Here is a 16,883-nt window from a genome sequence, read left to right on the forward strand (position 1 = left end):
CAAAAATGAAAAAATTGAATAACGAGAGTTTCTCTCACGACTTTTGAGTCTGGTTTCAACCAGTAAAGGGATCTGCCAGAAAATACACTGACCGGGTAGAAATGGAATTGACCCTAAAGCTAATGATATTTTGCCCTTAATTTTGTTATTTCAGTTAGTTCCATAAATGCAAAATTAGGTTTTAGTTAGTTTTTATTTTCTTGTAAAGCTTAGTTTTTAATTTTAGTTGACTGTAATGGTTTTTTACTTTTTAGTTGTAGTTATTTAGTTATCTTTAGTTAACTACAATAACCTTGCTGCACATATAGAAATGAAGACAGGAACATGAGCTAATGTATTTCAGATGCTTACTGGACTCTCATACTGTAGGAGGAATGCATAAAGGTGGGATGCATAAAGCATCAGTGCGAAAAGGAAGTGCATTTCTTTGTAGGTATGAAAAATTGAATGAAACAGATGGACACTTCCATGACGTTGGATGAATCAACGCCACTGGACATGCAGTCTGAACTCATCTGTCATGTCTTGGCTGAGGCCCCTCAGCCAGTAAATGTTTCAGTGACGGGGGCAGAATCGAAGGTTTGCAGTGTCTTTATGCTCCACTGTCATGTTGTCACAGTGCAGCGTGAAGGTCCTCATGTCGTAGAACTTTGTAGGTAAGCCAGTAGAGGACATTAAACATGAGGAAGCTCATGGGGAAAACAGCTCTGGAGATGGTATCAATCCTTTTGGCTCGATCCACAAAGCGCCTGCGTATATCATAGAAACCTAAACCTGGAGGTAGATCTGCAAAAACTGGAGTTGCATCCATTTCCGGTGCACTTGCGAGACCAAAACTCTGGAAGAGTAAGCCCTGCTGTGCCAGCTCCTCCTCCTGGAAGTGAAAAAAAATTACACATCATAGAATAAGCATCTGCTCCAACATCTTATCTGATGTCTGCTTTGATGTGTGAGCACCTGAGTGGCTGGTGTTAAACTGAACAAGGCGACAGTACATACCCTGGCACAGACACTGCACCGCTGGTTCCCATGAGGAGCATTGTTGCCTGACATGTTGTTTCCTTTTGCCTTACTGTCACCACTCGCCTGCTGACAGGAGAGAAAAGGCAGCACATGAATGTAATCATCAAACAGACTGCATTTATTAAAGCACACAACCCGGCTGTGCTGCAAGTGGTGTACATAAACAAGCAGCCATCATCTGTTCCTGACAAAGTGAACACAAGCCTGACACTGATGTGAAATACGTTAGAATGAATTTCAATGGAGTTGCATAATCCCAACATATGAAGAACAAAAGGATTGAAGCAGATGTTTTCTGTGTTGTATTTATAAATGTTACAAAGAGTTAGTTAGTCCTACAGCTGCTGTCACGCTGCTTCAGATACAGTGTATTTTGATTCTAAGATGCTTTTCTCTCCATCCCTTCTACTCTTCTTCTCCTCACAAGGCCCAAAGTGAGGCAGAAATACGCTGAGAACATCCAGCCTGCAGTGGGAGAAGGTGAAGGTTTAAATTAATTACAGGTCAACGCTGTCTGTGTTCCCCGGCTGGAGAGCAACATGCAGCTGAGTCCTGCAGCTCGTGCAGAGCCGGGTGCGAGGGAATAGCAGGTGACAGGCGCCCGAGGGGGCTGAGTGTGGGAGGGTTGTTGCACTCACAGTTCTTTGCCTCTGTTGCTCCTTCAGCTTCCTCCTCAGCCTGAAGAACTCCTTGTGCTGCCGGGAAACAAAATTAACAGCAGCGTACTCCAGCAGTGCAGCAAACACGAACAGGAGGCACACCGCCATCCAGATGTCAATGGCTTTGACGTAGGACACCTGAGAAAGCACAGACACAATCAGTGGCATCATTCAGATGAAGTTAACATGGATGCTGAGGTCATGATAGGTATATAGGCAGATAGATGGACATTATACACTTTGTGACAGATCTTCAAGTTAGAGTACTTGGTACATCTTCCTTGAACTAATGAACTAGGCTCTGCCGGTTGCAGTTTCAAATCTAGCGGGGATGTGTGGTCAGAGTTCCCCATCATGGTCTTGGACAGAGTATAAAGATGCGTTGCATATGTGTTAAGTTGTTGGATGTTGCCTGTTGTACAGTGATTCCTGCATGGGTTCTTTTGCTCATGTTTCTGCTAGATTTTTGTTATTGCTGATGTGAGACACATTTGCACCATGAGTGAAGTAATCCACTGAGGTAGATCGCACTTGAGGCTTTCGCTGTTCCCAAAAGATACATAGTGTGTAATCTTAATCGATATGCACTGCCCCGCTATGAGGTTGATTCCTTGATTTGTTCTTTCCAGTGGAAATCCTACCACAGATTTTCAAGTATTACTGCAGTTCTGTCATATTGTAAAACTTGTTTTTTTCAGTGTTGGATTATGGTGATACTTTGTATAAGCATGCTTCAGCTGCTACTTTTAAAACCCTTTGATGGAGTTTTCCACTCTGCTCTGAGGTTCATTACTGGTTATGCCATAACACTAACCATTGCTCTCTGAGAGATGTGACCTGCATACACGCATGCTTATTTACAAGGCTCTTACTGGGATGCTTCCTCCTTACATCTCCTCCATGTAAACCTGGTCCTCTGGAGCTCATAACACCCACTCTAATGACTGACTTACACTCCAGGTTCCAAGAGTTCATTCTGAGTTCAGCAGATCTGCCTGGAACTCATTACAGAGCGCTTTGAAAATCAAAGAACTTGTTTCTTTGGGTTATTTTAGATCATTAATTCAGAATTTCTTGTCTTCTGATTGCACCTGTTTTAATTGACTTCAGTGTCCCATTTCTAGTTGATATTATGACTTTTTTTTATCTTGTTACTGTACTTAATATGTTAAGAATATTTTTGTTATATTCTTTATTGTTTACCATGTATTTTTCCTTTATCTGTTTGATATCATGGTAAATGAGGGCTCGCCCTCAGTGGTTTTCAAGTCTAAATAAAGATTGTATTCAACACATCTGAAGCTGTAGTTTAACTATATGTAGTGTTGAACAATAGAGACATTTTAAAGTCTTAAAACTAACCCTGTATGAGTTTAAATGACACTGTCAATTTCCCTGTGTATTTAACTTTATTACAGAAGTGTGGCTTTACCTGGACAATGTGGTTGGAGATCTATTCCCTTATTGTTCTTGCCACTAGGGGAAGATGACATTTTACTGTACAACTCCTTGGTAGCTACTCAGTACACAGTATTTAAAGAACACTTTAAATCAAATAATTTTGACTTTTACTTGAGTAAATTCATCATTCAGTTCTTTTACTTAAATACATTTTAACATGGGTAACTGTACTCTTACAGTGTAATAGTTATATACTTTTTTCCACCTCTGGTTACATGTGGGTCTTTGTACAATAAAATAAAAGTATATATTAAGCATGCACATGATGAAATTTATTATTATTATTATTATTATTATTATTATTATTATTATTATTATTATTATTATTATTATGTACATGATTCATATACACTTAATATACACTTTTATATGTAAATCATCAGCCTGCAGATGGAGTGCATACATGTCCATGTTCATTATGGCACTGTCCCCTATATTAATTAAAAAAAAATAGTTATTGTGTAGTTCCTTTGTTTAACATAAGTAGAAGTAAAATCACCAGCCTGTAAATCTGCTTAAGTAAAATTTAAAAGTATTTTGTTTAGGGATTATTTATAAGTACTGAGTACTGAGTAGCTATTGAGGAGTTTTCCAGTAAAACCTGATCTTTCCTTATTGGCAAGAACAATAAGAGAATTTCACCAAACCAATTTGTTTAGATACAGTTACACATTTAAAATAAAGTGAAATGCAACAGCTGTTTTTTTGCATGTGATGTGGAATCATGTGCTCATCACAATTGCATAACTACTGGCAAGTTTCATTGACAGAAAGCATGGAAGTAAAAGTAAAATTACTGATTTCAACTAAAAAACTACAAATACACAAAAAATCGACTAAATTACAAAGATAGGAGTTCATGTAATTAGTTACAGTTGAGGATGAAATTTAACCCCCCCTAATAATAACTTGTGTCTCCTTTTGCTGGATATCAGCCTCAGTTGTTTGTTACAGTGAGTCACAGACACGTCTCCTGTGCCGTGTCTCTCATGCTCCTCCAGATTTGATGGTCTTCTGGTATGGACCTTGGTCTTCAGTTCACCCCACAGATTTTCATGGGATTCAAGTCAGGGCTTTGTTCTGGCCAGTCCATAACATTCACTTTGGTCTTTTGAGGTAGCTCTCAACCCAGAGCCACGTATGTTTTGGGTTGTCGTGTTGGTAGACAAAGCAATGACCCTGATTAAGTTTTGCTGCTGACTGCTTGAAGTTTTCTTTCAAAATGTTCACATATCCTTCTTTCTTCATGATTCCTTCCACCTTTAGGAGATTCCCAGTTCCAGCATCCCCACAGCATAATATTCCCACCACTGCTGTATTTCACTGTGGTATACGCCTCTCCCTTCTCTCTCCAACATAAGCTACATCTCTATGTCCAAAGAGCTCTAGTTTAGGCTCATCTGACCAAAGGACATGCTTCCAGTAAGCATAGTCTTTTTCCAGGTTGTCCAGCACCAACAATTCTTTTTCTCAAGTCTAAACTGATTTCTTTTGTTTTTTGCCATGATGCTTTCTTAAGTGACAGTTTTTATACTGTGTGTAAACTTGAAACAGGATAAAAACATATCAAAATCAACGTAAAGTAGCACCTCAGTAACCACTTTATCGCTGCAATCAAATCACAGTCTTATGTGTAAATCTGACCTTTGGCAGGGAGGCCCTGGAGCCAGAGCTCTGTGTGGTCATGGTGAGCACCGTAGTGATTCCTAGTCCAACCCTGGCTGGAGCAGCATCCATGTTGATCCAGAAGGAGACCCAGGACAGGATGACGGTGAGCAGGCTGGGTATGTACATCTGGATCAGGTAATAACCCATCTGACGCTCCAGGTAGAAGTTGACCTCGATGCAGGTGAATTTACCTACCACAGGAGGAGATACAGGTCCACACTGACAGTCTCATTAGAAGTTGATTGACAGTTCATGTGCAGGATGTTTACTGACATGTGGTTGTATGTCATGTACCTGTGTTATAGTGTTTGGTGCAGTACCCGAGGCCTTTCTCCTCTTTCAGCACAAACTGAGGGAGCGTGAGATCATCGGCCACCTGCACCGCTCCCACGTCCAGCCACTCGAAAATAAGATCATTCATGGTGTAGCCAACTAGAAGACAGAGGACATATATCTATGACAAAATCTGTTTGTTTTGCTTTGAGTCCTGCCTTAAAAGATGAACTCACAGCTCTCAAGCTGCATCGTACACGTCTGACTGTCCATGGGGAAGTTTTTCAGATCCATGGGACAGGAGAGGGTGAGTGTAAGCCTGGAAAAAAAAGACACAGACTCATGTGAGCAGTGTGAATGATGCACGCAGGCGAATCCCTCACTCCAAACAAGGAATAAAACCAAAAATCCTACAGCATTAAACCCACAGCAGCAGCCATCTCTGCGGTCACTCAGACCCCTTTCTGCACAAATTAAGGCTTGCATCTGGCTGCTCTAGCCTGTCCTCTTTTCTTTTTTCCTTTTATACTGTGCTTGAAACAAACAACACAAAGGACTGACAGGTGCTGACCAACACCATTTCAGCCTCAGGAAATGCCAGATAAAAAAAAATTACAAAGCAGTCATGAGTAGGAAATAATCTCTAGCCCCTCAGAAGATGCAGCGTTTACAACCAACCCTCATTTTCATTATTTCACATTTGTCTCATTAAATTGCATGTTTCTTTTATTGCACATTTTCTTTAAATTTTGTCTCTCATTATTGTACATTTTTATTTTTGCATAATACAGTTGTCCATTATTATTACATACTTGTCTTTCATAATTGCACATTTTCTTTCTGGTTTTATTGCACAGTTGTCTTTTGATTTCCTGCATTTATACATTTCTTTTTTCAAAATACATATTTGTATTTTTTATTGCACATTTGTGTTTTTATTGCAAATTTGTTGCTTTTTATTGCACATTTTGTAAGAACTGCATATTTATCTATTTATCTCTTGCACATTTTTAAAAAAACATTTTAATCACATTTATGTCTTGTTTATGTGCATTGGTCTTATTATTGCACATTAACCTTCACCTATTGCACATTTGTCTTTCATTACCACACATTTTTTTCTGTTGCTTTTGCACATTGTTCTTTTCCTTTTATATGTTCTCTTATCGCACATTTCTCTTTTTGTGTTACACATTTGTCCTTGACTTTTGCACATTTTTCTTTTCTTATTAAATTTTGGTCTCCCCTTTCATTTCATAGTTGTCTTTTCTTATTGCACATGTTTCTTTTATTATTGCTCCCTGTCTTTTATACTCACACATTTCTATTTTGTAGTTCGTGATCTTTTTTAAAGCATGTATGTCTCTAACTATTGCACATTTGTCTTTGTGTCACACATCTATGTTATTATAACTAGGATCCCTCTAAATATTAAATATTTGTCTTTACTGTTGCAAGTTTTCATAACCTTGTCTCATTGTTTTACATGTGTTTTTATGCACAAGTACCTTTTATTAATGCAAATCTGTCTTTTCCCCCACATTTGTCTTTAATTTTTGTACATTTCAATTGCTTTTACAATTTTCTTTGTCTTTTTTGTTTTCTGTTATAACTTATTTCACTTTTAGCATTACACATTTCTCCTTTTGTCCTTTCTTATTGACATTTGCCCCTTTTCATAAATGACCTTGCTCATTGCACATTTTTCTTTTTCTATTTCTGATCATTTTTATACTTAAACATTTCCATTTTGCATTCCTAATTTGTCTTTTTGTACATAATGTTTGTTTCTAACTATTGCACATTTGTCTTTGCTATTACATTTTTTTATTAGCACATTTAAATTTTTTTTGCAAATATTTTGTTATTAAGCATTTAACTTTTTTTAATTCTTAAGTCTTTTTTGATTGCTAATTTTTCTTATTATAACTCATTGTCTTTAATACTCACATTTCCATTTTTGCATTACTAATTCGTCTTTTTTTAACAGCACATACTGTGTCTCTAACTATTGCACATTTGTCTTATTGCCACTCATCTGTGTTATTATAATGAGGATATCCTCTAATTTTAAACATTTTTCTTTCCTTTTACAAATTTTCCTCCTTTTATTTCTTTATATCCTTGTCTCAGTAATTCACATTTGGATTTTATTATTGCACAAGTACCTTCAATTATCACACATTTGTCTATTTATTGCACATATGCCTTTTATTTTTGCACACTTTCTATTGTTATTGCAAATGTGATTTCAACTTTTGCATATTTGGCTCTTGTTACTGAATATTTCTCTTTTTGCTTTATACATTTGCCCTTTACTATTGAATATTTATCTTTTGTTGTTGCACATTTTAATTTTTTGCACATTAACCATTTATTGCTGCATTACTTTTTACATTTGTCTTTTTATAGCACAGTCGTCTTTTGCATAATTGCCATAATTTTTGTGTTTAATTGCACATTTAACTCTTTAGTATAGGATTCTTGCAGCTACTGTACGCACAAACAACAGAGGCTACCTCCCTCACTGTGGCTTTTGTATCCAGTGTTTTATTGTCTTTTCATTATTTGTTTCTTTAGTTCCATTGTTGGCAAGGTTTACACACATTTTATCTTTTTCTGCCACTGTGTTTTTCATTATCATGATGTATTAAGCTGCAGTTTTTAGTATAAAATTCCTCTTTAATCCAGCATTGAAAGAGCGAAGCATCTCTACACAAGCAGCACTGCAGAAAGAAGAAGGGTAATGGTGGTGATTCAGTGTCATCCAGGGGGTGAAGAAATAAGTGAGTAACTTTCTAAAGACATTCATGTTTTAAAAGTGTTTCGTTTTGGGTAAATAATGAAGTCAGTGAGTCGTCATCTAGATTTGGGTCATCTGAAGTTGATGCCCCAAAGTTAGGGTTTAATTTTGAGTATTAAGTGTTTCTTTTAGCAGAATAGCAGAGGCAGCTTTAAACATGACTCTCTGTTGTACATAGTCCAGTGATGACTCGTCAGCATTACGCTACAGTTCACCCACTGCCTGCACATTACTGACCTGATTCTGTTTTAGCTCGCAGTCATTGTTTTACACAAACTTGTTCAAGGTGGGTGCTCGACAACGACATGATAACTGAATTAAAGTGAAAGAAACATGCTGGACCACATGGAGGCAGAGGTTCATATTTAGTTTGCAACCCAGAATATGAAAAAAACCCTGAAGTGAATCTGGTTTTGTGTGTCAGCTCCTGGTGCATGATTCAGCATGATTCAGGATTATATCCTCAGCTTACCTGATGCTGTAGAGGACGTTTCCATTCTGAAATATCCGGAGCAGCTTGTTGTCCGTTGTGACCTCGTGAAAGTTTGCTCCTTTCTCGTTTGCAAAGAAAAGATCAGGTTTCCAAATGGAGTCCAACATGGAAGGGTCCAGATCCAGAGAGTCGTCAGGATACTCCTTATATGCCAGGCGAGGGTCATTCCACTGCTGTCTCAGAAACACATTGAGCCGGTAGTCCTAGGGAAGGAAATAAAGTTACAGTGAGAAGAAACAGAACAATAAATGGTTAAATTGGATCTTGAACCAAAAAAATACAATCCCATAGAGGATAAACATTACTATTAAATATTAAATCTGAATAACATTTGACTACTCTGCACATGTCTATCCAAGCAATCGTGTCATTTTATAAACCTCAAAAAAATCCAAGAAAAAGGATGAGTTAAAAGCATGTGAGAAGCTCTGTGTCTACGCTTTGTGAGCAAAAAAACAGCTCCCAAACAAACCTGAGTGCTTAAACCTAAACAACAGAAAACTCCACCATTTATATCATCAATTAAATTTTGATGGCCGCCCCAAAAGGTATTTTATAAAATGCAAGATTGTTCCAAACTCAAAACTTGCATAACTTGCAAGTCCCCAAACCCTGCACAGTCCGCATAAATAAATCATGTTTGGTCCCTTATTGACAGAAGCAGCACTAGCAGAAAATCAGAGCTGACATTATGTAATGAACTAACAAGATGGTGTTTACTGTCATTAATTAGTCATAAACTAATGACAGTATGTCTAGGCTTCATAAAACTAACTGCAAACAGCAGGAGGAGAGCATGAAACCCTACGCCAAGAGTCTGATGAATCCGCTAAAGGAGCATCCACCGGATGTTTTCCAAATAACATGGACTTACAGAGCTGTGAAACAAACTTTAAAGACCCTGTAAAGTGAAATCCAAAATGTGTGTCTTAAAACACTACATATGCAGGAATATGGCTGCTGTAAACATGTGAAAACACTGAGATTTACATGACACTGAATTTTAGATTTTGACCGTTTAGACCTATTTCCTGGCTTGGTTTCATGTGGGATGGGCAAATATGTGGACTTGTGATGTCACAAGCCCACAGTGGAGATTAACCCCACCTCTCTAATACTACAATATAAAATCACAGAGCAGTTCATCTCAGTACAGTCTATTGTAAGCTGATTTCAATGCCTTCATTAAGAGTTAACAGTCACTTAAATATTGTTTTTTTGTTCATTCAGAGGTAAATTTGCCAAATCTATCAGCCACAGTGGTCTATGGATCATTTAAAGCATCATAACAGAGATTTGAGCCAGAAAACAGACTTTGTCTTTTCTTCTAAGGTCACCATAAGGTCAAGGGGAGGCTAATGGCACGAGTGCTTTCCTCAGTTCAAATCTTAGCATTTTTTAAATTTGAGAGGATCATACTTCTCCTGAGGCGTAGCTTTAGCTCATTCAACTGAGATGCCCACACCATCCTGGAGCAGATTTTACTGCCTCAGTTTTCATGATTTTGAAGCTTAATTCTATAAACCTAGAGATGTTTTATTTGACTGAAATTTGACCTGGGAGTTCATAACACAGTGGCCAATCATATACCAAACCTAAATATGTATTTATTTTCACTTTACAGGGTCTTTAATATCAGACAAAGATGACTCAAGTAAATACAAAACACAGATTTTGAATGATGATTTCATCTATTAAAGAAAAAGAGCCATCCTTTGTGAAAAAAAGTAATTTCCACTCTTGTTAAATCAAGAATTAACTCAGACTGACCCCTTTTATGGCAAAGTTGAGTTCAATTTCACCAGCCATGACCCAGCCTGATTACTGCCAGACCTGCTGAATTAAGAAACCCCTTAAATAGAACCTGTCTGACAAAGAGAAGTAGGCTGAAACATCTCAAAAAGCAACGCATCATGCCACACTCTAAAGATATTCAAAAACAGATGAGAAACAAGGTCATTGATATCTATCAGTCTGGAAAGGGTTACAAAGCCATTTCTAAGGCTTCAGGACTCCAGCAGACCACAATCAGAGCCATTACCCACAAATGGAGGAAACTTAGAACATTCCCAGGAGTTGACAGCCTACCAAAATTACTCCAAGAGAGCATCAACAACTCAAATCAGGAGGTCATAGAAGAACTAATCACAACATCTAAAGACCTGCAGGCCTCAGCTGACTCAGTTAAGCTTCATGATTCAACAATAAGAAGGAGACTAGGCAACAATGGCATCCATAGGAGAGTCACACATTTGCCAAAAAACATCTTGATGATCCCCAAGACCTTGGGAAAATATTCCATGTACTGAGGAGACAAAAGTTGAAAAATTTAGTAGGTGTGTGTAATGGAAATATTCTAACCTGTATTTACCTAATGTTTAAACCTTGCCATGTCTTGAAGGATATGACATCATATCTAACCAGGTCTTTTCCTCTTGAGGAATTTTTAGGGCTGTATTGAGTGCTTTATAACCAAAGGTCCTCCAGGCGGTCAACAAAATCTTATTTATGGCCCAGAAAGGGTAATTTGTGGGACAAGAGTCTGTTTTATGACCTAAAATGTAAGCTGTTTTGTAAGCATGCTGAGGGGTGTAAAAGAGAACCGGACAAATGTTCATTGCACACTCTGTCACGGCCATTCTGTGGCCATGGTAGGTGTGTTCACCTGCAGGTGTGAATAAAACCAAGAGAGTTTCTCCTGCTGGTTGTTGTCGGTGAATACTTTGGACAGGCACTATAGGTATTTCACAGAACTCTAAAAAAGGGCCATCCTGTGGAATAACTTTTGAACTTTGCCAGTTGTTTTAAGTCAATATAAAATTAAGACCTTCAACTTGAAGTGTTTATTCTGTTTTATATTTCCTCTCTTTATTTAAAGGTCACTTATTTTACCCCTTTAAGAGAAGTTTATATTGGTCTCAGAGGTCCCCAAAACATGCCTGTGAAGTTTGTTGCTGAAAAAAACCCACCAGTATAGGATTTTTGCATGATAAACCCCCTCTGTTTCAGTCCTGCTCAGGACGAGCTATCCCTGTCTGTAGCTTTAAATGTCAATGAGCTGTCTAACTCTGCCCCTGACTCCGCCCCTCTCAGGAAGTGGATGTGGCTTCATGGATGTGGCTCTCCTGATCCTGCTCTCAGCTGGCAGCTGAAAGCAGGATCAGGAGAAAAGGGCAGAACTTTCTTCCAAGTGGGGAGGGCCAACTGAACCTGGGGGCGGTGCTGACTCCCCACATGACATCATGAGGGGAAAATCTGAGAATAGCTTGTTTCAGCCAATATTTTCTGAAAGGTGGAGAAAGAGGAGGGGGGTTCTGATTCTTGGGGGGATTGTGGACAGGCCAGAGGCACATATTTTTGCTAGAAAAGCCTGAAAAAGTGTATTTAGCACAATATGTGACCTTTAAGTGACCCCTGTGAGCAAAGATCTATTTCTTTGCTGATTTTGTCCTGCACATGTACAAGTATGCACATTGATGATGTAGCTGGTGGACAGTTCATATCAGAAAGCTATGAACCATCAGGATGCCTTCTTCAATTATTTAAGTTTCCCAGCAGCAGAAGACAAGTTGTTGTTGGCCTATAAACGTCTTGCAGCAACACAGTTTGGTAGTTTTAGGTCATGCCCAGGATACTGAATTTTGAAAGTTGTTTGTTGTTTTCGTGTATCAAGGACCAACATCCTGCTTTGCTAGCAGCAAGGACATCACACAGCTATACAAAATGTGGGCAGTCATGAACAAGTCAAACAAAATAGGACATTTCTTCTTGCTGTTAACTGCTTTCTCAGACATCTACCCTATGGCAGTGGTTACAGGCTTTAAGGCCACAGGCTTCAAAAATAAAATGGTTGCGGATGGTTGTGATTGCTTTTGTAGGCCATATGGAGACATCAGTGTTAGTTTTATTGTTGCTTTATCAATTAAAATCTCTTCCAAGGAATTTCTTTGTTGTATTTACCATGAAATATTTCAACTCAGTGACAGTGCTGTTTTTCTAAAGTCAAACATACAACCTTCTCCTCTGCTACTGATGATATTTATATTATGTTCTGTGATACTGGTAAGGGTGCAGTAATAGGGAATAGGGTAGGCTGGTTCATTTTTAGTAGTTAAATTTAGTAGTGCATGAACACTGATACAAAACCAGTGTTAAAACACAAAGATGTGATCATGTGAGAAGTGCAGACACCTGAATAAGTCTATTTTACTGTAAAAAATATGACATTACACTTATTATAAGCCAAAATTTAGTAAACAAGTCCATAAAAAAAATCTTATTTCAAGTGTAACAAGGATTAAGCAAGGCCTGAAATGTTAGTAGTGAGTAAAAATAGTTATTACTACAGCAAGTTTATGTACATGTACTAGGATTCTTAATTTAAGATGGCAGAATCAATTTGAGGCAATCTGACAGGTATTGTGGCTTGTTTAAGTGTGCTAAGATATTTTGACTGGAAATTAGACACATTCTTTTGATGAGGGTTGAATGTTGTGGAAGTTACAGCACCTATAACCAATATTCACACCCTTGGATACTTATCCCTTTTATTGATTTTATAAATCAATTATGGTCAATATGATTGGCTTTTTTGGCAAAAAAAAAAAAAGTTCTTCGGTGTCAAAATGAAAGCAGATTTCTATAAGGTAATGTCAATGAAATAATAAAATATGTAAGATACAATAAGTAGTTGCATAGATATATATCCCTTTTAACCGACTGACCTAATTCAACAGAGGTCAAGTCAACTTGTGCTAGTAATCTCACAATTAGTGAAATGTGGATCACCTGAGTGCAGTGAATGTGTCTCAAGTGATTGTAGTAAAAAACAAAACTTGTGTCTGGAAGGTCCAGTAACACCACAAGAAACTCAGAGAAAATGTTGTTGAAAAGTGTAACACAGTGGATGGATGCAAAAAGATTTCCGAGGTACTGAACATCCCCTGGAGTTCAGTTAAATCCATGATCAAGAAATTTGGCACAAATCTGCCTAGATCTGACCGTCCTTAAAAAACTGAGTGATTGTGCAAGAAGGCGACACGTGAGAGAGGCCATCAAAACACCCGTGACAACTCTGAAGGAATGACAAGCTTCCGCAGCTGACATGGGAGAGACTGCATACAACAACTGTTGCCCACTAGTCAAAGCTTTATGGGAGAGTGGCAAACAGAAAGCCACTGCTGAAGAAAACTCTGATTAAATCTTGACTACAGAGTTTGCAAAAGAGACTCCAGGGTCAAGTCTCTGATGAGACTAAAAATGGTGTTTTTGGCCATCAGACATCCCCACTGTAAAGCATGACGGCGGCAGCATCGTGCTGTGGGGATGCTTCTTGGTAGTCGGCCCAGGAAAGATTGTAAAAGGTGTTGCAGTGTCCAGATGTGCAAGCCTGACTGAGACCTATCCACACAGACTCAGTGCTGTGATTGCAGCTAAAGGTGCATCGACTAAAACTGACATGAAGGGGCAAATATTTATGCAGTCGCTTATTTTAGATTATATAATTCTATTAAACTGGCATGACTTTATAAAAACATGTTTTCACTTGACAAAAACCCCTATTATATACTGACGATGGCTGATATATAAAATCAATAAAAGGGTGAAAGTTTTTATAGGCCTATATATGGATGTGCACCACTTTTGGGTCTCTGTACATCATAGACTTTTTCAAATTTACAATCCAGGGAAAACAGCTCCATGACCCACTTTAGTGTCCCGAATCACCAGTTGAAAAACAACTGACCTTGAGTGATACAGATGTTAAGACAGATGCTGTAAGATGTAATCATCCCTGAAACAAAGTGTCCAACTGGATTCTACGCCTACGTTTGAAAGATTTAATTATGGAGAGCAGAACAGCCACTTGTAGTGTTTTATTTGAAGTTCAAATGTTTATTTTCTAGCGATACTGTGATAAAATAAAGACGAAATATATGAAATCTCCTGGTTTACACTGTATTTAGTCACACTTTGATACTAACAACTACAGTGTAAGAGCTGACAATTATGAATCAAATCTCACCATGGTTGTTTCAGTGATGGATCCAAAGCTGTTGATGAAGATGTTGCAGGTGACGTTGACAGGAGGACCTAAGAGAAGAAAACCGCACATCAAATTGGGACTTCCTGCTCTCCTAAATACCATCAATGATGTTTTCTGTGGAGATCACATGAAGAATTCAAAGAGCGGCGTTCCCACTAAACAACATCACCACGGTTGTGCCATGCTCTGCCCTGATGGATGACTTATCCATGATAAGCAGCATGAAATTGTGTTGTCATTTCCAGTACGTTCCCATTAGTGTAGTCCATCTGTCAACCACTGAAGGAGTAAATATTTCAGCAGCTCATTTCCTGAGAGGCAATCATTTATTAATTCTCCTTTAGCAACATTAGTTTATTTCTAGATAATCAGCTGGGATTTACCCAAAGCATGCACTGACGAGGATGTAGAGCAAATATGAAATATATATGAAATGCGACCCCAGAGACAGAGGGGGGAAGTGTGTCAGAGAAAATCTGCTGGCTTCACTCACAACCAGAGACCAGAATTAGACTGAAATAAGCCTGTGGGGTTAAGAAAGAAGGGAAACCGCACATTTCTGACACAAAAAATCAAGCTTGTGTTAAAAAAACTATCACAACCTGAGGCTGTGGGTCAGCATCACAACAGTAACAGTACATGACAAAAAAAAAAAAAAAAAAAAACATCAAAGCCTGCAGCCTCTTTTTACTTCTGACGCATCTGTGAGTGATTTGTGCTGCTTCACAGCTCAGATTGTGCTAAAAGGAGCCGTGTACTTCTCCCACACCTGTCCTGGTAGAGGACTCCCACTGCACGCCACGGTGTGCGTGTTTACCTTTGAAGTTAGGTCTGATGCGAGCGTCGTAGCCAGATGTGCGTCCCATCAGTTTGTCCAAAAAGTCAGATGGAGAGGGAGGTTTGACTGCTCTGCTGGGGAGCTTCATCTCCTTACAGAGCACAGACCTGCCAGATGACAGAAAAACACTACTAGACACACTGATGATTGATTAATTTACACTTTTAAAAATGCTGACTGTTCTAAGTTTTTTATGTTTTACCCAAGTCAAAAAAAAAAAATCTCAGGGATAAACTGGATATAATCTGTACAAATCTCAGGGTTTTTGGCACCACTTTCATTTTGTAGTTGAAAGTGAAGATGTAAATTACCTGCTGAACAACATGTACTGCTCAGTTGACCATAAATGTGAAGTTTTTTATGTGTAAACTCTTTTCTTTAATCTAGTTGTTTTTAGATGATAGCTTTCTAAGTGAAAATGCATCATTCACAGCTTTGTTGAAATGGATTTCTGTATAAAATAAAAGCACAGCTTGGCTGATTTAGAAACTGTTTTCTATAGTCAGTCAAATAAAAGCAGTAAATAAACTGACATGCACTAACAATGTCTAAACAAACATCAGAGATGTCAAAAATCCCATGAATTAAAGTCTTTTCTTACCTGCCTGGCAGAAATATGACAGAAGAAGCCAAAAGCATAAAAAAGATGTGCAACAGCATTCTCGGTCACTCGATACACTGGAAACAAATCCAACGGAGGGGAAAAGAACTGGGAAAAGAGGGGAAAAAAAACAGCAGAGATGCAGGGATGCAGGAACTTGTTGTGTCTCTTCCAGCCGGGCGCTGCCTTCTGGACTCAGCTGAGCGTCCCTCCCTCTCTGCAGGTGTAAAATCCAGGAAGCTGCTGTTGTATAATTCAGAATCTTGAGCAATTTTTTTTCTTGCTTGTGTTTGTGTAGAAGACTTCAAGCTTTATCTCTTTTTTATGGCCTTATTCATGTTCAAGGAATTACTGCAAGAATATTTAAAGAGACAGATGCTTTTTTTTAAAGCAGAGAGGCTTACGTTGCTGCATCTATCAGCAGCAGACTTGCAAACATTTAAGGATGGCAGCATGTTTTATTCACTTTCATGAAGAATGGCTGGGAAAAAATGTTTTAAAGAATTATGGAGTTGCTGAGCAATGAGGGGTTGCACAGGTTCCACAAACTCATAAAGCACTAAATAGGGCTTTCTTCCAAATCTAGATCCAGAAAGATGGTCACATAGACAAAGTTGAGCAAAAAAAAATAAATAAAAAATTCCACAAATCATAAATTTAGGGACAACTGTTGCAAAAAAAGTCAACAGCATCCCCCCTGCCTTACTGTAGTTTGACACAGTCCAGAAGTGAGCTAATCCTTTGAATCAGGACTATAGCATCCATAATTAGGACAAACTGTATGTAATCACAGAAAAAGTAGGCATCCTGCTCTAATTAATTCAAGTGTAACACTTCTCAGTGAGCATCAGCACACATCCAGAGGTTATTTATCCACTGCAGATCTGTCCAGAGTTTCTGGTCTAATTATTTCATCTTCAAATCGCCTGACAAAATCAAATATAAATGCAGAAGCTCATGTTTATTCCTCCATACAGAGGAGGGGGAGGCAGTTCAGCCATTTACTCATGTAAAATTA

At 38.3% G+C, this 16,883-nt stretch overlaps 1 protein-coding gene across 1 annotated transcript; it reads right to left on the reverse strand.

Annotated features, from left to right (window-relative positions):
* Positions 1–244: 244 nt before the first annotated feature.
* Positions 245–16,630, reverse strand: glra4b (glycine receptor, alpha 4b). The gene is made up of 10 exons (XM_041802049.1): positions 16,572–16,630; positions 15,244–15,404; positions 14,406–14,473; positions 8,360–8,583; positions 5,321–5,403; positions 5,106–5,243; positions 4,788–5,002; positions 1,662–1,820; positions 1,000–1,089; positions 245–874 (listed from the first exon to the last, which is right to left on the reverse strand). The coding sequence occupies exons 1-10, from the start codon at positions 16,628–16,630 to the stop codon at positions 614–616; spliced, it is 1,458 nt and encodes a 485-aa protein (XP_041657983.1). The 3' UTR covers positions 245–613.
* Positions 16,631–16,883: the final 253 nt, after the last annotated feature.

This window comes from Cheilinus undulatus, linkage group 12 (assembly GCF_018320785.1).
Source record: "Cheilinus undulatus linkage group 12, ASM1832078v1, whole genome shotgun sequence".
NCBI classification, from domain to species: domain Eukaryota; kingdom Metazoa; phylum Chordata; class Actinopteri; order Labriformes; family Labridae; genus Cheilinus; species Cheilinus undulatus.